We start from the raw sequence: 20,510 nt of genomic DNA, 5'->3' as shown, positions 1-20,510 counted from the left end.
GAAGGGGCGGATGACGTCTCTGACAAAGTGGAGACGCCATCGTGACGCGGGACAAGGGACAAGGGACCATGATGCGGGTGATACGTCCCCACCAGACACGACCCACACTGTGCCTGTGTCTCCGACAGGTGGAAAACCCCTGAGGTATCACTTGGTTGCTGATTGGTTTCACTACGTCCGTTCTTCAAAGGACACGGGAATTTCCGCGTTAAAATTAATCTTCAATAACTCATGCTTCGTCCAAAGACGCGACTAAAGCGATCGGGTGGTCAGGCTCGCTGACACATGCCAGTGTATCCCAACATATGTTATATTTGGGATTTCACTTTCTTATTAAAGTACAAATTCTAGTACTCTTTTGGTTGAGTCCCATCCGGGATTCGAACCCGCACCCTCGACTTCCACCACCGCGACTTCGGTGGCTGAGCGAGATAGGCGGCTGACTTTGTGTGCTGGCGATTAGGTACCTGACTCTGAGGGTGCGGGTTCGAATCCTGGATGGGACTCAACCAAGTGCTAGAATTTGTACTTTACTAAGATAAGTTAAATCCCCAATATGACATATCTTGCATTTGACCACTTTCTATATGACATCGTGTAATCACAGTGTATCCCAGTTTCGTAGAGTGAAACTCATGATGCTGATCACTGGATTGTCTGCTGCAGACTCGATTATCTAGCTGGAATTCTGGTATTACTAAGACTAAACTCACTCACTCACTCTGCACAGCAACAGCTTGAAACTGTCACGTCTTACAAGAACATAACAGTCTATGTTCCAGACTGTCCACATAAATAAGATACAAATGATGAGGCAAAATTGTAGGCATGAGAAAACCCTGAGCTTTTAGAGTGGAACGCTCGCGTTAAAGTAAAAGCGACAAAAAGTTATAACATCATCTGAAAACTCTACAATCATTTGGACTGACCACACTGACTAGACGGCGTGGATGTCCAGCGTAGCACATTATCTTCAAACGCTAGTCACATGCAAGATATCTTGTCCCACTCTTTACTGTATTCGCCGTGCTTGTGGTTTTGACTCACAGGTCCATCTATTGAAGGGCATAGACTTTGGTAAGAGCTCGAATGAAGATTATGGATATATCTGTTTCGTAATACGCCTGAATACAGTCTCAGATGTATACGAGTGAGTGAGTGAGTTTAGTTTTACGCCGCACTCAGCAATAGTGCCTATTCTACCCCGGGACCTTCACGGGTTTCAGGTGTGTACGAGTCTGCAGGCAATACCTTGTCGCATTTTATAGAAAGCTTATGAAATGCCTCGCTTCCATCCTATGTGGCTAAGTTGTCAGACATTGTTGTTGGCGCTTTGGATGCGGTACCTCCCAATGCCATGAGTAACACTGAGTACTGCAGAAAGCTGTAGGGCTGAAGAGTCTTTTCCGAAAAGTTCTTCGTGAGTTCATCTCAGCAGCGCCTCCTGGACGAAGTCCCATTCGATATCTGCTCAGCATGTGCATTCGTTGTGAACAGTCTGATAGTCTGATTACCATCTTTTCTAAATTCATTTGTCATCCAAAACTGTGTTCCACAGGAGATATCGCTTGTGTGAGATCAGGCGATATCTCCAAGGAGATATCGTTTTCATAGTAGATTTTGTACAAAGCCCTTACAATGCTATGACGTCATGAAGTAGATGACGTCACAATGCTATGACACTCATTTAACAATACGTGTTGCTTGACCTGGCACAAAGTGAAAAGTTGTTGCATATTATTTCACATTATTAGGACACATTATTTGTTGGCTACGTCGGACGAAACAACATCGATGTGAACAAATGTAAAATACCACGTTCATTCAGTTGGAGTTTATCATTTGAAGGCACTCTGTACGCATTTCGATATGATGAGAAACAACATGTGACACTTAATCATCTATCGAGACAGATGAACTGTTTACAATTCTTAGAGTGTGGCCGTATGTGTTGGCCAGTGGAGTGGCCAGCGAATACTGTCTTTGCATGTCAGTGAAGTACTGTGTGTTTACAGGTAAGTAAAGTATGTGTGTTTGCATGTCAGTGAAAAATGTTGTGTTTGTGAGTCACCTACATTGTAGTATGACCATATGTCAGCATGATCCTTGCTTTTCAGCTGACAACGAACATGATAAGACTCGCCTGTCTCGTCCTTTTATTTGGACTGGTTGTGTACACTGAAAGATCGCCACGCCATGCCAGTAAGTAGAGCACTGTCGTTGTGTTATTTGTTTGATTGGAATTTTACACGTTGGTGAGTACTCAGAAATGATACAAGTAATAATAATACAAGAAACAAATTGAATACAATACAGAAGAGACTTGTGTACATGCACAACAACATAGAGATGCTATGCCTTAAAGGGATAATAACAAGAAATGCAGTGGCAATAGGAGGTAATAACGCAGTGACAAAAGGAGTCAAAGATGCAGTGACAACAGGAGGTAATAATACAGTGACAGTAGGAGGTACTAATGCAGTGACAAAATTAAGTGCTGATGCAGTGACAGTAGGAGGTAATAAAGCAGTGACAGTAGGAGGTAATAATGCAGTGACAGTAGGAGGTAATAATGCAGTGACAGTAGGAGGTAATAATGCAGTGACAGTAGGAGGTAATAATGCAGTGACAGTAGGAGGTAATAATGCAGTGACAAAAGGAGGACGCTATCTGTCCTTGAAGTGGAACCAAGTATACCTGGCTAATAAAATTAATCAGCAATGATAGCTGGAGTGCTCTGCTCTGTTGTTTTTATCAGTTTAATGTATGCAGAAGGAATGGCATATCTTTCATCTTTGTTGTAACACACCGGAATCCCCTTGTGCACTGACAAGTATTAAATACAAATTAGGCCAAGTTATGTTATGTATGTTATGTAATCTTTCTGCTGTTTTCAGATACATTACTGATTGACTTGTTTATCTGATACTTACGCTATAAATGAAGTCAGTAAGAACGATCTTCTTCGCTTTTCCCCACAGGTTTGCAGAAACGTCGATGTGAGTATGTCAGTAGTCAAAGCTGTTCTGGAGAAACACTCCAGCTGGAATAAATGTATATTTGTATTCCATGCCACGAAGTTTCAAGGGAACATATCAGCACAGTCCGATATTAATATGAAGAGAAGAAATGAAATATTCCGTAATGCATGGGACTGCACATACTTAACTTTTCAGCATTAGACACCCACTCACATTTGTTCTGAAATAACCGTGCACGATTTAGTTGTACTACTTATTCCTGTGCAGGAACTTTCCGAATCGCTGTTTTGTATTCATAAAGTGACAAATCCCCTCCGTCAGTGTCCTTGCATCCTTGTGCCACCTGAATCATATATTGTTACATGCAGTCATATACCGTGTACCTGCGTAGAGTGGAGTCTGATAGTCAGGAAAGCCCTTTACAATGAACGACCTTCCTGTACATATAATTCGTGTTATTCCAATAATGTGTTATCTAGAGAATTACGGTATTCTGTACTTTGTGCATGGGGTAGTACGGGAGGTACGGTAGTTTTGTGATAGCCTTCAAGAAGATTCTCCCAATGCGTATTCCCACTAATCATGCATAAGGCTGATGCTCAGTATCGAGAGACTTGCAGCCAATCTTTTCAGTATATTTGGGCGAACACATCATTTCTTCAGCCACATTTCTTTAGATGTATAAATTACCCCTTGAAGGTCCCGGGATAGAATAGGCCTTCAGCAACCCATGCTTGCCATAAAAGGCGACAATGCTTGTCCTAAGAGGCGACTAACGGAATCGGGTGGTCAGACATGCTGACTTTGTTGACATATGTCATCGGTTCCCAATTTGCGCAGATCGATGCTCATGTTGTTGATCACTGGATTGTCTGGTCTAGACTCGATTATTTACAGACCGCCGCTATATAGCTGGGATATTGCTATGTGCGGCGTAAAATTAAACTCACTCATTCACTAGATGTATAAATTAATTAATTTTTTTAAAAATAGAAAATCTATGTATTTAGCATAAATATGCGTATTGAATAATTTATTTGTTTAATAATTATTTTTGTTCAAAAGAACGTTGAGTGGAGATTTTCATCATACGAATGTGAAGGTTGGAGCTGGACTTTCCGAATTAATGAATTTGTACATTATTTTTGATGACACAGATGGACCCTGCTATCCCCCGAGTAGAGTGACACACGGTTCAGTGAGTTGCGATACAACGACCTACAACCCCAACACCATGTGCTGGGTGTACTGTGACGATGGGTACAGACCTTTGGACTTCCCCATTAAATGCAGGGAAGGCAGATACGGCGAAACCACATCATCATGGTCCGGCAGATTTGGTTGCGAAGGTTTGCACAACATATGTCGTGTCCCTGAGTAGATGTCTGGTTGTGCGTGCGTTAGAAATCAGAACTGACGTCTTTCACATAACTGGACTGAAGTTTGTTGACACCAGTGGACTGAGATCATGGCAGACCGCTTGGGACTAATTATGGCATTGTGACAGATGGGTTCTTGTTTTCAAACTTCAGAATCTTCCTATACAGTCGCGTTCATAGTCTGACTTTCTACTAGATTCTGGTAGATTGACTGAATAGAAATAAAGAAAAGAAACTAAATTTCACTAACAATAGTCAATGTTGCATTCTAGTTCTACATGTGTAGCATGCAAAATAAACGTTCACAGTTAGACAATTAAACATCTAGCACATGAATCTAAAGCTTATGTTACTGGACATGTGTAATATGGTAATCTAATGTCTCAGCAAAGCTTATATGTTTGTGTGTCGAAGTCAGGGTCAGCATGTCGAGTCGAACCAAACAGAATTATCTCCTCTGGAGAGCTATAACAGAGGAAGTAAACCGATTGTGGAATTAACTGAACTGAGGGATTTTTTTCTAAAAGTAAACTAGATTAAATTCAAATTCCTACAGTTACATTCACGAGACAGATCTAGTCCACAGACCGACTAAAGAAGATACATTCAAATAACATGGAAATAATGGAGGACAATGTGACTATCAGAGGACACGCATAGCTTATACGACGTTAGATGCAGATGAAAACTTGTTACACTGTTGCTTGATATAGTGACCATCAAGAGAAACTCCCAGTCAGCTGACTAGCAGACACATTTTTGTTGACGTATGACAAATACCCTTGATAAACCCTTCTTACCAGCTAATTACTAACTTAATGTAGCGGCATGTTACTTTCAGAAGGAAGATATGTTTGGTCCTGTGTCCTGTGGCACTATAGAAGTTGGTAGGGTAATACTAGATGGACATCTTCATTGCTTACACACCACGGTGTGGGCTAATACTTGCCCCTTCTTCAGGTGAATGACAGTGTCATGGGCAGTAGTATGTACAGGAAGCCACAGAAGTGTTGGTACAGATGTATGTCTAGTATACCGTGAATAAAACGTTAAGCGCCACCCAGTTTATTTTGCAAAGTATAAGTTTGTAATATCTGTACATGTTTACATATAGCGGATGACCATAGGTGAAGCCAGTGAGAGAGAGTAGGATGTACAATAGTAGGCGAGACAGATGCACAGCATGTTTAGAAAAACACTATAGTCCAATAAAATCAGGTTAATGCACAATGCATTAGGAAGGAAGACACCCTGGTGTCTGTGGCTTCTTGTACTGTCTTTCACATGATCAAGGGGCAAGTATTAGCCCAGAGACGTCGTGTTCTATATCCATACGTGTCTAGTGTGTTTGGTCTTGTTTTAATTGTGTGAATATTAGTCACATCAATTTGTACGGTTCGATGTATGCTTTTACTGATGCTTTCACAAGTAAGATGAACTTTTCATGCATTATTATTTTTTCAGAAACTGACATAAGGACATTAAGTCTGGTCTGCGAACAGATATTTGCCTTGTGTTGTTCTGACTTGTCAGATCGTCAAATAAAAAAGTATGGATGAACAACTTCTTTATTCAGGCGATGCGACATTACAACGATACAGGAATCTGTATCAAAACGTCGCATCACCTGAATAAGAAATTGTTCATCCATAAAGTTTGTCCTTAAATGTGTCCATCCAGTTGTCAATTGTACATCCACGCCCACTACGCTCAATGGAAGATTTGATTGTCCTGCATACATTCCCATTGGCGCCTCCTGCAACCTGACCTGCAACTACGGGTTCCGACCTAGATACAGTCACAAAGAGTACTGCCAGCACGGAGGAAGATGGAACTATGATGCCAGCTGTGTAGGTAGGTCCAAGCTCTGATGTACGTCACATTGTAGATCCTTGTCATCTCTTCCGGAGATGTTGCATTTGCTTTTTCAAAGTGGAAATGTAGAAACAATGATGAATTTACATGGCAACCTCATTCACAAAGATTGTTCGCTTGTATAAGTTTCTAAGGTAAAATATTAATGAGAACTAGCAATTTTATCATCCAGAAGTGAAATGTCCTGCACCACCTCCTGTGAACAATGGCTTCCTCAAGTGTGGGAGCAACACACCGCATAACTATAAACTGGATGATGCGTGTCATGTGACGTGCAACCCAGGCTACAGATTGAATTCTTCTTCTGCGATCAAGTGTTTGGACGACGATACTTGGTCTACTGCAACTTGTGTTGGTGAGTGCGTGAATGAGAGTGAGTGTAAGGGCGGTGGGTAGGCTGGAGGGAGGGAGCGAGTGATCTTACTTCAAAATTTAACACGCTCGGTGTGCGTTGGTGAAAATGGACAACTCTGCACAAGTAGATCTCTCAGATGGACAGCTGCACATCATTCTGATCCCTCGCAGCATGTTACGTTCCGCATCCATTCAACATCAACCACAAAACTCTGTTTGGCACTTGTGGGCGATGTTTGAACATGAAAAAGAAAAGAAAAAACATTCCGAGTCTAGGCCGTCCCTGTTGTGTCCACCCGCGTCTACGTCTTGGCGCCTACGACATCCGTGCAAGACTTCCAAACCGACGATCAGTTTTGATTGGGAGGAGGGTCTCTCCACTGATGAGTCACGTTTCCTTCTTCAAGAAAGGTCACAGTGACGGTGACGGTGGCGTTGGCGTTGGCGGTGGTGGTGGCGGTGGTAGTAGTAGTAGTAGTAGTAGTAGTAGTATTTCACACTGAATCCTGGTACGACTATACGGAACACCGTGACGCGACAGTTGTCCCTCCTAATCATTTGGGGAAAATGAAACTTATCATGTGTGACGTTATGATTCATAATAAAATGTTATTCTGTTTGGGTATAGAACACGTGTGTCCCACTCCTACATCTGTATCAAATGGTCGGTACAACTGCACTGGTGCCGCCAACATTATTGGCACCGTCTGTGGTCTCCAGTGTGACAGTGGATACAAACCCGGGACTAGGGTGACGGCGATAACGTGCTTGGATGATGAAACGTGGACTGCACCGGGATCCTGCATAGGTGGGGAGACTTAACACCTATTCATATAGTGTTTTTCAGAGATCATTTGGTTCTAGGGTGATATATAAGGAAAGAAGTTCAAAGGGAAGGTTACTGAAAAGCGTCTACGTTTTTTATATTTCATTAGGTATCGTGTGTGGGTTTATTTTTGATTTGGTGACTTGTTAGAACAGATTGGGGTTCATATTTTTCATTTGAGTGAGTGAGTGAGTGAGTGAGTGAGTTATCATTTAACGTCACGTCGGCAATATTGCAGCCGTATTGTGACGAGAATATACGTGACATAAAAAGGAATATATAGGCATATTATGAAGAACCTGTCGACGAAGGACAGTAAAACCACTAGACTATCACAGTTAGTATTTAAAACTAGCGTAGAAACTTAAAAGCTAATATTATCACTATTTGGACAGTACATTATAAAAACAGGCCATAGATCGCCAACAACCGAAGGTAAATCACCATACTAGGGACCATGGGGACTTACAGTACCTCAGCTACCTGCATGGTCCCCAGCTGGATTTACACCATCCCCTCAGCTGCTGGCGACTGTATGCAAGATTAGCCACAATTTAAAATTACACATATTCTACGACTAAAAAAGTGGAAGATTAAATCTGACTTCAACTGTTTTTCTGGACTTACGTACCCTCTCAGGAGGAAAATAATTTTACGGTACTTCAACCCCCTTCGAGGATACAGCCACTAACAATCTTAGTTGCTAATTTAACTTCCAATCATAAAACATTTATCTATTTACAAGTCATGTAACAGGTCTAATTCCTTTAAAAACGCAATGATTAAACGATAACTAACATTACTAAAAAGATCCTTCATAGTTCTTGATTTAAAAAAAGTTATCCCTTGTGATGGAATATTCAACACAGTCAAGCAAGACATGCTTGACTGTGATTCTTTCATCACAAGGGATACAAAACGGAGGATCTTCACCTTTAAGCAAATATTCATGAGTATATCGTGTGTGGCCAATACGACATCGTCGAATGATGACCTCCTCAAAACTGGACTGACAACCCAAGTAGGTGTAACCAATGTAGGGTTTTATTTCACGTAATTTGTTGATACCTACTTGAGTGTCCCACCTCTTCTGCATCAGATCACGGATGTAAGACCTAATGATAGCTTTATAGTCAGCGTATGGAACAAGAAGTGGTGTCACAGATTTGTTGAGTGCTGCTTTAGCAGCAAGGTCTGCCATTGTGTTACCAGAAATGCCCACGTGGCTGGGCAACCAACAAAAGACGATGTCGTATTATTATACAATTCAATAATATCAATTAAAAGTGGATGTTGACAAGAAATATTTTTAATAGCCTGAAGACAAGAAAGAGAGTCGGAATAGATTATATACTGTTTATGTTTAGGGTGTCTTTGAATATATTTAAGAGCTGTCAATATGGCGTTAGCTTCTGCTGTAAAAATAGAACTATTATCTGGTAATCTAGAAGATATTGTTCTGGATCCAATGACAGTGGCACAGGCCACTGCGCCACCATCCTTGGACCCATCTGTAAATAAGGATTTATAATTGCTATATCTATGTTTCAATTTATTATATTCTTGTTTATACTGTAATTCATTTGTTTCTGATTTTTTAAATGTAGTTAATGTTAGGTCGACCTGTGGCCTAACCAATTGCCAAGGAGGAGAAGAAAGAAGACGGGAAGGTGATATACCTTCCAGCTCAATGCCGGCAGCAGAAATAAGTGATTTTATTCTTAAACCAAGAGGCGGAACAAGGGAAGATTTCTTATTGTATAAATCCTCACAGAGAGGATTGACGACACAGTCATACGCAGGGTTTGACTCATGGGAACATAGTTTTGTGATATACTGTAAAGATAATTTTATACGTCGCTGCTCAAGAGATGGCTCATCAGCCTCGACATAAAGGCTGTCAACAGGTGAAGTTCTGAAAGATCCAAGACAAAGTCTTAGACCTTGGTGGTGGACAGAATCTAAAAGTTTTAGGTTGCTTTTACAGGCTCCACCATAAACGATGGAGCCATAATCAAGTTTAGACCGTATCAATGATCTATATAAGTGAAGGAGGGTAGCTTGATCACCTCCCCACTTTGAATTAGAAACGACCTTTAATAAATCCAGCGCCTTCAGGCATTTATTTTTTAGGGACTTGATATGGGGGAGAAACGTTAAATGTGAGTCGAAAATCAGACCCAAGAACTTTGCCTCCTTAACAACTTTGATGGGAGTACTATTTAGAAACAATTCTGGATCTTTATGCGGTTTGTATTTCCTACAGAAATGTATACAATTGGTTTTCGTTTTAGAAAATTTAAAGCCGTTTTCTAGACACCATTTGTTAATTTTGTTTAAACACAACTGCAGTTGCCGTTCAATAGTATGCATATTTTTTCCACGACAAGAAATATTAAAATCATCCACGAAAAGTGATCCATCGATTGAATCATTTAAAACCTTGGATAAACTGTTTATCTTGATACTAAAGAGTGTTACAGACAAAATACTGCCTTGTGGAACACCCTGATCCTGATTATAATGGTCAGACAGGGTTGATCCCACACGGACTTGAAATTGCCTGTCTCTTAAAAACTCTGATAAAAAAAGAGGCAAACGGCCTCTCAAACCAAACTCATGTAAATCCTTTAAAATGCCATGCTTCCAGGTCGTATCATAAGATTTCTCAAGATCAAAGAAAATTGATACAGCATGTTGTTTATTGACTATAGCACTTTTAACGAAGGATTCCAAACGTACCAAATGATCAATGGTACTGCGATTTTTCCTGAAACCACATTGAATATTTGTTATTAGGTTATTGGTTTCAAGATACCAAACTAATCTATTATTCACCATACGTTCCATGGTTTTACACACACAACTCGTTAAAGAGATTGGTCTGTAGTTAGACGGATCAGTATGATCCCGGCCAGGTTTTGGTATAGGGACTACAATGGCATTACGCCACGAAGGTGGGAAACTCCCTGTAGTCCATATCATATCAAATATATTTAGCAGTGTTTCCAAACACGATTCGGGCAAATGCTTCAGGAGCTGATAGTGGATATCATCAGCTCCTGTTGCTGTATCATGAGCTTGCTCAAAGGCAGTTTGGAGCTCATGTAACGAAAATAATTCGTTATAATCTTCACCAATGTCCGAGGTAAAATTTAATCTCTTCTTCTCCTGTTGCCTCTGGTATTTTTGAAACTCAGGGAGGTAATTGGATGAGGATGAATGTTTTGCAAGAGTTTCACCAAGTTTATTTGCAATGTCAGTTTTATTAGTTAAGACAATTTCACCATCCTTTAGATGGTGAACTGTGGATTTAGAACCTTTGCCCTTTATTCTTTGAATCATGTTCCATACCTTTGAGACAGGCGTGCGTGAATTGATTTTAGCAACATAATGTCGCCAAGACTGCCGCTTATTTTGCTTAAAAGTGCGTCTAGCTTTGGCATTGGAAATTTTAACTCTGTCTAGATTATGTACGGTAGGGTGTCGGCGAAAATACTTTTCTGCTTTTTTCCTACACTTTCTGACCTGTTTACATTCGTTATTGAGCCATGGCTTACGAATATGTGGAACTGCAGAGGCCTGGGGTATAGTTCGGTCAGCAATATCATTCAACAAATCAGAAAATAATTGTATTGGATCATCGCTGTTCGCAAAAACATCATGTTTTAAAAGATCAGTACATAATGTTGTATATAATGACCAATCAGCCTTGGCAAAATTCCTTCTAGATAAAGGTGGATCATCACCAGGGTCGATTGTTTTGAGAATGGTAGGGAAGTGATCACTCCCACATAGATCATCATGGACATGCCATTCAAATTCATTATATAAGTTGGAATCGGTTAGTGATAAATCCAGGGAAGAATATGATCCCGTAGCTGGGTGTAGGTAAGTGGTAGAGTCGTCATTGAAAATGCACAAATTGTTATCTGAAATGAATTCTTCAAGTAGTTTTCCTTTAGTATTTGTGTGAGGACTACCCCAAAGCGGGTTGTGTCCGTTAAGATCGCCCATGATGACACAAGGCTTCGGAAGTTGATCATACAGATTTTGAAGATCCGATCGTTGAATATTAGAAGAAGGAGGTAAATACAAGCTGCACAATGTCAATGCAATGTGCAAGGTCAGACGAACAGCAACAGCTTGAAGATCCGTAGTTAGAGTAACAGGGCTATGGATGACACTCTGATGTACCAAAATAGAAGCACCCCCAGCAGCCTTATCACCTGGAGGGGCAAAAGAGTGATAATCACTATACCACCTTAAGTTAAAGTTATCGGTGTTTTTTAGATATGTCTCTTGTAGACACAATGCTGACGGCTTTAGATCGTGTATGAGTAATTGTATTTCACTTAAGTTACTCCTCAGTCCTCTGCAATTCCACTGAATTAGATTTGTCAAGTGATTCATGGTGGCTTAATTGGAGTCAGGCCACGTGAATGTGAGGAGGGATTATTCCTCCGTGTGTCCTGTGAGGACATAGTAACCTCCATATCTAGAGGTGCAAATGTATTCTGTGTTAAAACGTTATGAGAGGAAGGGACAGTAGATTGTTTGTCTCTGTTTAATCTCTTTCCTCTCTTCTGTTTTGAACTGTCATTGACTGGTTTAGAAACAGACGTTTCAGATTGTTGCTCATGGTGATTTTCTGTTTGAGAAGCAGACGTAGAATGTGTGACTTGCGGAGTACTCTGAAGGGCTGAAGTTGAAGGAATGGGTTTATTGGATGTTACCCATGTCACGTCAGTCTGACATGAAACGGAGGAAGTTGCTACAGAGCGAGAGACTGCAGCCGAGTAGTTCAGGTTTGACGGAGTTTGAGTTGATGGAGTCAACAATTTCTTGGCCTCGAGGTATGAAATATTGTTTAGGCATTTGATTTTCATTATCTGAGATTCCCGCTGATACATGGGGCAGGACCTTGATGAAGCAGAATGGGGACCATTACAGTTTGCACACTTATATTCTCGCTCACAGTCGGAACCCTCATGTCGATCACCACAGCGGTGGCATACTGATTGGTTTCGACATGATTGCGATCCATGCCCGAAATGTTGACAGTTATAACAACGGAGAGGACTGGGGACATACACATCCACTCCGATGTTAAAATAACCAGCTTTGATAGACTTTGGAAGAGATGAACGGTCAAAAGTCAGTAAATAGGTGTTTGTTTTCACGATCAGTCCTTCTTTCTTGATCGTAAAACGTTTCACTGAAGATATACCTTGATCTGCCAACTCTGAAGCAATTTCCTCCTCTGACATATCAGCGAGACAGCGTGCTCTGTCACGGATAATGCCACGACAAGAATTAAGGGTTCTATGCACAGATACAACAACCTCTATATTTGCAAATGTCTTGATTGATAAAAGATTTAGAGATTGCTGTCTCCGTGCACACTCGACAAGGAGTGAGCCACTGCGAAGACGAGTAACATTTTTAACTTCTCCACAAATTCCTGAGATGGCCTTCGAGATTGCAAAGGGATTAAGTTTAATTGGAAGGAAGTCTGAAGACTCAATAACAACAAATCTAGCCCATGAATCACTGTTAGAACATACATTTCCAGTAGAGAGATCTAAATCCTCCAAGCGGCTCTTTTTTTCGTTTCTAGAAGAACCAGAAGGTGTAAGTGCCATGATGAAAGTAACAATATTCAGCACCCCTGCTCCCCACCCACCACGGAGTGTCAACAAGAACAGTGTCAAATAGCACCGGATATCCAAGATGCCAACACTAGGGATACAGGGATGTTATACTCCAGAGAAAACGACACAAACAGCTGCATTTGCCTACAAATTTCATGACCGACTGGTTCGGCCCAAGCCAAGAAATTAAAGACATGCATTATTTGGAGGTCATCATCTCCAGATTGGCCCATGAGCCACCGCCTTCTGGCATAGGACTCTAGGCAGACATATACGATAGAATTTCAAACACAAATATTCAGTGTCAAAAATGTACAAACATGTACAATAACTGCAATTCTACCACCCGTCTAGGTGAAGTCAGGGCCGAAGTGGTGTGTTGAGCATTAGGAACACTGGTCCTGCTCCCATGCCCTCAACCACCAGGATCCCCTCCTCCACCGACACAGGGCCGCAACCCACGGCAAACGGGTTGGTGGACCAAATATGCCCCCGGGTCCACTACGGGGGTGTTGGCGAGCTCTTGGCGTTACCCAGCACCCACCACGAGGAGGTGGCTCGCCACGGGTGCCTTTTTCATTTGATGCCCTAGGCCAAAATATCACTTTGTCGTGCTGACGTGACATCATGAACCATGCTATGACGTCACGTTTCTTCCGTGAGGTTGCGTTCTACATGCAGAGACGGCGGGTAGCCAGTCTATTACAAAGTAGATTTGGGTTCATTTTCCTCAATTTGACGACTTCGGCAATAAACAATATATTATGTTTGTGCCCATGCCATACTATGATTTCGACACTCGTGCCTTAATATTGGTATATCACTCTCTCTCGGGAAATACCATTGCAACGTTTAGGCACTGGTGTTGGCACTGTTTAGTGGCAAACACTGGTAAACATAGTATCACATGGACACTCATATAATATCCTCATTATACTCCACAGAAAAGAAGTGTCACGTGCCCCAACATGTGGACAATGGGCACCTCAACTGTAGCACACCCTCAGTCAAGACGGGTACTTCCTGTAACCTGACTTGTGAGTCCGGTTTCTGGCCCAGCTTTGGTGTTCGAGAAAGACTCTGTCAGTCGGATGAGACGTGGTCGGAATCAGTCACATGTGTTGGTCAGTATAAACTGTAACCCTTCTAGGTCAGTGGTATCCGTGTAGGTCAATGTAACCCTTCTATGTCAGTATATCCCGGTTTGGTCTGTGTAGTCTGTGTCGATCAGTTTAATCTGTAAAGGACAATGTAATCTGTGTAGGTCAGTATTGAATGAAGCATTGCTGGACTTTCCTCATGTTGTATCACGATATCGTGATATCAGGTTACGCTTCCAAAATATGGCCTCCTGTCACTCCTGTCTTGCTGCACCACTGACTTACCTGACAAAGGATGGGCAAAGGAAGGACATAACTTTTTAACTTCGCCGGTTTCCGTTCCAGACATATCGCCTCCGGTCTTCATTAATTGCCCCTCTAGCCAGTCTTACATCTTGAGACCAAACCAAACAAGCATCAACATCACGTGGCCAGAGGTCAAGGCCATAGACTCTCCAAACGGCGACTTCCTGAACGTGACCTTGACCTCGTTCCTGCAACCTGGAAGTGCTTATCCAGCAGGGAACTACACAGTACATTACGAGACCATGGATAAGTCAGGAAACAAGGCTCATCCCTGCTCCTTCACAGTGTCAATATGGAGTACGAGAGTATTGAGCAGATAGATATCTATATTAAGGTCTACATATCGACAGATAATGAGATGCCCACTTAATTGTAGGAATTATTAACAGTTCGCACCGAATATCTTCAGAAACAGAAGATACAAAATAGGCATTAATAGAAAATATCTTAATAAGAATGCAATAATGTATGTGCTATTCTACAGCTTGTCCGCCAGGCTCCTACCTTGATGTGTCAAAGGACAAATGTGTTCTGTGTCCTACTGGAACATACCAGGAACATAAAGGGCATGTGGCATGTGTTCCGTGTCTAATCGGCTTCACGACATCGTCAGAGGGGTCAGATTCCTCATCCAAATGTAAAGGTAAACATTGTCATTTATTTATGTTGATGAACAGTCTGGAGTCCTTTATCTCTTGACGTCTAATTGGCTATATGTTTTGTCTTGAAGTGGACGTGTTCAGGTAACATCCACATATACAAACGCAGCGTCCCAAAATTATCGTCAACATTTCGAATTTAAAAAAATCGAATTTTTCGACACTCTTTATAAATAGATAGAAACAGACATGCTCCTGTCCTTAATTTGACCTGTACCACACACTTTTCTGTATGGTTATTCATTGAATAATTAATTTCAGTTTGCATGTGAAGAAATACTTTGGGAATCCTACAGTCGATCTTAGTTTAATTGAAGTTGTTATGCTCATCTTAACCCAATCACAGATGTGCATCTCTGTGTGCACCGCAGCTATTTAACATCTTGATGCTTTTTATGGGACGATGCATTCAACAGGTTGCCCAAAAGGTTCCTATCTTGATATGTCAAAGATGAAATGTGTTCCGTGTCCTACTGGAACATACCAGGAGCATGAAGGAAGTCTGCAATGTGTCCCATGTCTACATGGCTTCACGACCGTCTCGGAGGGATCCAACTCCTCCTCCAGCTGCAGTGGTACATATTTCATTTGTCTTAAAGTATAAAAATATTGACCTTGCCAAACCAAAGCTTGTCGTAAGAGGCGACTAACGGGATCGGGTGGTCAGGCTCGCTGACATGGTTGGCACATGTCATGATATCCCAATAGTGAAGATCTATGCTCATGCTGCTGATCACTGGACTGTTAGGTCCAGACTCGATTTTTTACACACTACAGCACTACAACACTACAGGCCTTCCTACACAAAGAACAGTCACACATTCCTATATAACACTATATTTAATTTGTAAACACCCAACAAGTACAACTGCCAAATATTATTCTACAACACTGCAGACCTTCCAACGCCAATCTCACATTGCTTTACATCATTATAGGTACGATGGAGAAATTCCAACACTTAATTAAAATCCCAACTGTTGTCTACAACAGGTCCCTGTGGTCCTGGCAGCTTCTCCTCGGATGGTCTTGAACCCTGCTCCCTGTGTCCCATAGGAACATACCAGACTCAGTCAGGATCCAAACAGTGTGACGCCTGTCCAGGAGGAAAGGGGACGAAGATGCCCGGGGGCAAGAGGCTTGGAGACTGTACGCTTTGCTATATAAACTGTGCCCATATTCTCATTGCAACGTGTATGGTTGATTGCTCTTAATCGTTTTGATGAGTCGATTTGATTTCTTTGTTGTTTAAAGTCGCACTTCTCAGTAAAGTGTGGACCATATGATCCAGCATGAGGATCCATGTACGCAGCTGGGATATGATGACGGTATACGTTAAGACCAGGTCTAAAAAACGGATCTTCACGGGTCTTGGTGGGATAAACCTCCCAGACACACTTATACATCTTACTACGATTGAATCGGTATATATAACTAGTAATGCTGTGTCAGTGGCGTCATCTAATATGCCGTATGTTGAAAGGTGTGATTTTATCTTCAAGCTCCCGTTTGCAAATTGATTTCATACTTAATACTTTATGGAAATCCCAAATAACCTTGGAACTTGGGGACGAAAGGGAATGTGTGGTTAGGCTCGATGACAAGGTTGAGATGAAAGCATGCCATCGTGTCCCAACTACAGAGGTCGCTGCTCCAAACAGCGTTATTGTAGGAGTAGGTTATACACAAGCCGGGCGTGGCGTTATACAAGCTTTTCCTTGCTCTGTCACTTAGGGCGATGGGTATATTTCCAGGCATATGCCCCAGAGGATATTACCTGATGGACGTCTTGCTCCTGACGAAATGTGTGGCTTGTCCTAAAGGAACCTACCAAGATCAAGAAGACAGTAACAAGTGCGTGTATTGTCCGTGGGGTCTCTCCACATCTACAGATGGTTCTGGCTCCAAGACGGACTGCAAAGGTGGGGCATATACGGCAATATCATAAATATGTAGTTTTATGCAAATCGGGATATGATGACGTTAGACATTATCATAAGTATAGTTTTATGCAAATCGATAACGTGGAGGATTTTCAGAAGTTATCCTCATTTTACACATGCACGTTACCTTTGTCAATGTTTGTATGTATCTGTACACGTTTCCTTCTAATGTACACAGCAATGTACACACCGAAGGAAGTGAGTTTCACGGGAACTATTTACAGAACCGTTTTTCTAATTTGGCAAAATTCTCATCAGAGATTTCTTCTCAACAATTATGACTTTGCTAGAGTTTTGGTTTTACGGAGTCGTTCCACCAACCCATATATCTAGGACCACAAGTTACGCCAACTTCAAGTAATCGCATTTGCTAAAACGTACGCCAGTTTCACTAACCGATCTTTAGTCGATCGTAGTCGGTTGCAGTTTTACGATCCGATCTAGGCAAAGATCGAAAGTACCCATGTTTACTCTTGGTTCCAAAAATTCTGGCATCATTTGCTAGACTATGCAGGAGATAAGGGCGATACCTCGTGTCTCACATTACTCTTTATAGTTGCGCAAGTTTCACTAACCGATCTTATGCCGATCGTAGGCGGTTTTGATCTTACGACCCTATCGAGACTGTTTCATGTGCCAGAAGCTTTTTTCCCCACGTATACGCTTGGTTCCAAAACTACTTCCATCGTCTGCTAGACTAGACAAGGGCGATTACTCGTGCCTCGACGTCTTTATCTCTCGCTCGAAAGAGTCTCGATTTAAGCTTGGGTCGGATCGTAAGATTGGAACCGGCTACGGTAGGCGTAAGGTCGGTTAATAGAACAGATGTAACTTTTATGTAACACGATTGTAAAGTTCGCGTAACTTGCTACGATTGACCGGTCAGTCGAATGGCACCCTGTTAGCTCTGTTTTACGACCTTAACAGAGCGTGACCAGTATCCCTTTTGTTCAGAATCCGTCCATTTAGAATCAAAACTGAGTCCATGCCGCTGCTATTACAGCTCCGTGTCAGCCCGGAACTTCTTCATCTGACGGTCTTCAACCGTGTACTCCATGTCCGAGAGGATCGTATCAGAGTTCGAGCGGACAAACAAACTGTGACCTTTGCCCTAAAGGTCACACTACCAACGCCACGGGTGCTCTCGGGTCGACAGACTGCTCAGCGTCTGGTGTCTGAATACAACATGGAATGCAGAATCATTTGTATACAATGTGGCGTTGATCATTACTACTTTCTGGGTGTACATGTATGTCTTATGTTTAATGAAATACAGATTAACTATATTCATACAATGTGGTGTTTGTCATTTTCATTTGGACACCACAAAAGAAACCACAAAAGTACATGAACAAAATAGATGATAAAGAAATAATTACTCTCAAGTGGGTCTTGTTTGGGCAATACACAATTTCAGACATGTATTCCGTATAGGATGTATGAAACACTTGGCTGTGTGATGACCTTATTTATTTTCCTGTACGAGCAATATGCTGTAAATATGGACAATAATGCCGCGTACATTGTATAATTATCATATCTAAAGACAGCTGAAAAGGCTGATTTGTGTCCACGGATTCGTGTCATTCAAAGCGTAGATTTTCAAACTGTTTGAATGGTGAAGGTGAAACTGAAACATTGTCTCTCACACCATGATGAAACTGAAACGTTGTCTACAACATGTTCACCGTAGCTGAACAGAAGAATTTTCTGAAGCACCATTCTGAAACTGAAAAATTGTGTCCAACTCCGTGGTGAAACTGAAACATTGTCTCTCACACCATGATGAAACTGAAACGTTGTCTACAACATGTTCACCGTAGCTGAACAGAAGAATTTTCTGAAGCACCATTCTGAAACTGAAAAATTGTGTCCAACTCCGTGGTGAAACTGAAACATTGTCTCTCACACCATGATGAAACTGAAACGTTGTCTACAACATGTTCACCGTAGCTGAACAGAAGAATTTTCTGAAGCACCATTCTGAAACTGAAAAATTGTGTCCAACTCCGTGGTGAAACTGAAACATTGTCTCTCACACCATTCTGATACTGAAAAATTGTGTCCAACTCCGTGGTGAAACTGAAACATTGTCTCTCACACCATGATGAAACTGAAACATTGTCTCTCACACCATTCTGAAACTGAAAAATTGTGTCCAACTCCGTGGTGAAACTGAAACTCTGTAACTATGTAGAATATGACTCTTTCATATTTACGTATACTGGTAATGGTGATCTACGTAAACGCTTTATCCCTGTCAATGTTTTTCACTCATTCACTCAACCTTGTCTACATTTTACCGACTTATGTGTAACGATGCTTCTCTGGTTTTAAGACATTCTATGCTAACAATCGTCGTTTCTGCAGCCTGAAAGCTGCCAGTATATAACGATGCATCATGGGCCGTTGGCCTATAATCTGAATTGAATTAAAACAAGTTTTAGGCATTTGCTCGTCATGTACCTGCTAGCATTGAACTCCCAGAATTTCCCCTGGGAAGGAAGGATTCTCATAACAAAGTCGCATATTTCAAAACCACAAGCAAATTCCACTACCCAACTCTAATGTTGACAGTCTATTACTGACAGAACTTTTTCACGCATTCAAGCGAATTCAAGTATCCAATGGTGCTGATCAAATCTTTCACTGACGGGCCCATTTCAGAAAGTGATCCTAGCTCGAAAGGGATCGTAACTTCGTTCTGTTCAAAGTCACTAACAGTCGATGAGCTAAGAACGCTTTGTAAAACAATAGTCCGAGCGAACAATAAGACACCTCATCCCACTTTTTACTGTTTTCGCTATGCTTGTGGTTCAGACCCACAGTTCCATTCATTGTACGACACAAAATTCGGTAAGGGCTTGAATGAAAATAATGATCATATTTTTTGTTTCACACGTGAATACAGTCTCAGATGTATACGAGCCTGCAGACATAACCTTGGCGAATTTTCAAGAAAGCTTACGACACGCCACGCCTCCTTCCTATGTACCTAAGTTGTTCGACATTGTTGTTGGCGCTTTGGATGTGTACATCCCAAAGTCACAAGTAACATCGGAGTACCGAGTTCGGTGTTAGAAACAAAGCCCATCTGAGTACTGCAGAAGACTGGGTGTTGAACAGTCTTTTCCGAAAAGCTCTTTGTGAGTTCATCTCCGATCGCCATGTTTGTTAAGTTCGTATATTCCAGCCAGCAAATGTAAACATTTAACAATATGCTTGTTGCTGGACCCGGCATATAGTGGAAAGTTGTTGCATAACCGATTGTTGATTTCAAACCGCATGTATTCAGGATACATTAGTTGTTGTTGCACAAAACAGCATCGATGTGAACAACTATATAATGCCACGTGAATTCAGTTGGAGTTTATCATTTGAAGACAATCTGTACTCATTGTAAGATGATGAGAAACAACATGTGACACTTAAT

General features: G+C 41.5%; 1 protein-coding gene across 3 annotated transcripts; it reads left to right on the top strand.

Annotated features, from left to right (window-relative positions):
* The first annotated feature begins 1,887 nt into the window (after positions 1-1,887).
* LOC137255230 (signal peptide, CUB and EGF-like domain-containing protein 2) lies at positions 1,888-18,372 on the top strand. 3 transcript variants are annotated; one of them, XM_067792664.1, is made up of 13 exons: positions 1,888-2,015; positions 2,118-2,222; positions 4,139-4,330; positions 6,041-6,214; positions 6,408-6,590; positions 7,218-7,397; positions 14,014-14,193; positions 14,515-14,772; positions 14,960-15,118; positions 15,551-15,709; positions 16,128-16,283; positions 16,889-17,056; positions 18,081-18,372. In XM_067792664.1, the coding sequence occupies exons 3-13, from the start codon at positions 4,216-4,218 to the stop codon at positions 18,254-18,256; spliced, it is 1,908 nt and encodes a 635-aa protein (XP_067648765.1). In that variant the 5' UTR covers positions 1,888-2,015; positions 2,118-2,222; positions 4,139-4,215; the 3' UTR covers positions 18,257-18,372. The 3 variants fall into 3 exon arrangements, with proteins under 3 accessions (XP_067648765.1, XP_067648764.1, XP_067648766.1); XM_067792663.1 differs by having other exon boundaries at positions 1,892-2,015; positions 2,118-2,202; XM_067792665.1 differs by lacking the exon at positions 14,515-14,772 and having other exon boundaries at positions 1,912-2,015; positions 2,118-2,202.
* Positions 18,373-20,510: the final 2,138 nt, after the last annotated feature.

Source organism: Haliotis asinina, chromosome 11 (genome assembly GCF_037392515.1).
Source record: "Haliotis asinina isolate JCU_RB_2024 chromosome 11, JCU_Hal_asi_v2, whole genome shotgun sequence".
Classification (NCBI taxonomy): domain Eukaryota; kingdom Metazoa; phylum Mollusca; class Gastropoda; order Lepetellida; family Haliotidae; genus Haliotis; species Haliotis asinina.
The sequence above is the reverse complement of the archived record's forward strand: the minus strand, read 5'-3'. Positions and strand labels throughout refer to the sequence as shown.

Bases quoted from the DNA above. Each gene is read 5' to 3' on its own strand.
- LOC137255230 (XM_067792663.1), top strand. From the start codon at position 2,130: ATGATAAGACTCGCCTGTCTCGTCCTTTTATTTGGACTGGTTGTGTAC. The intron at 2,203-4,138 runs GTAAGTAGAGCA...TTGATGACACAG, and splicing joins AAGATCGCCACGCCATGCCA to ATGGACCCTGCTATCCCCCG. The intron at 15,119-15,550 runs GTAAACATTGTC...TGCATTCAACAG, and splicing joins TTCCTCATCCAAATGTAAAG to GTTGCCCAAAAGGTTCCTAT.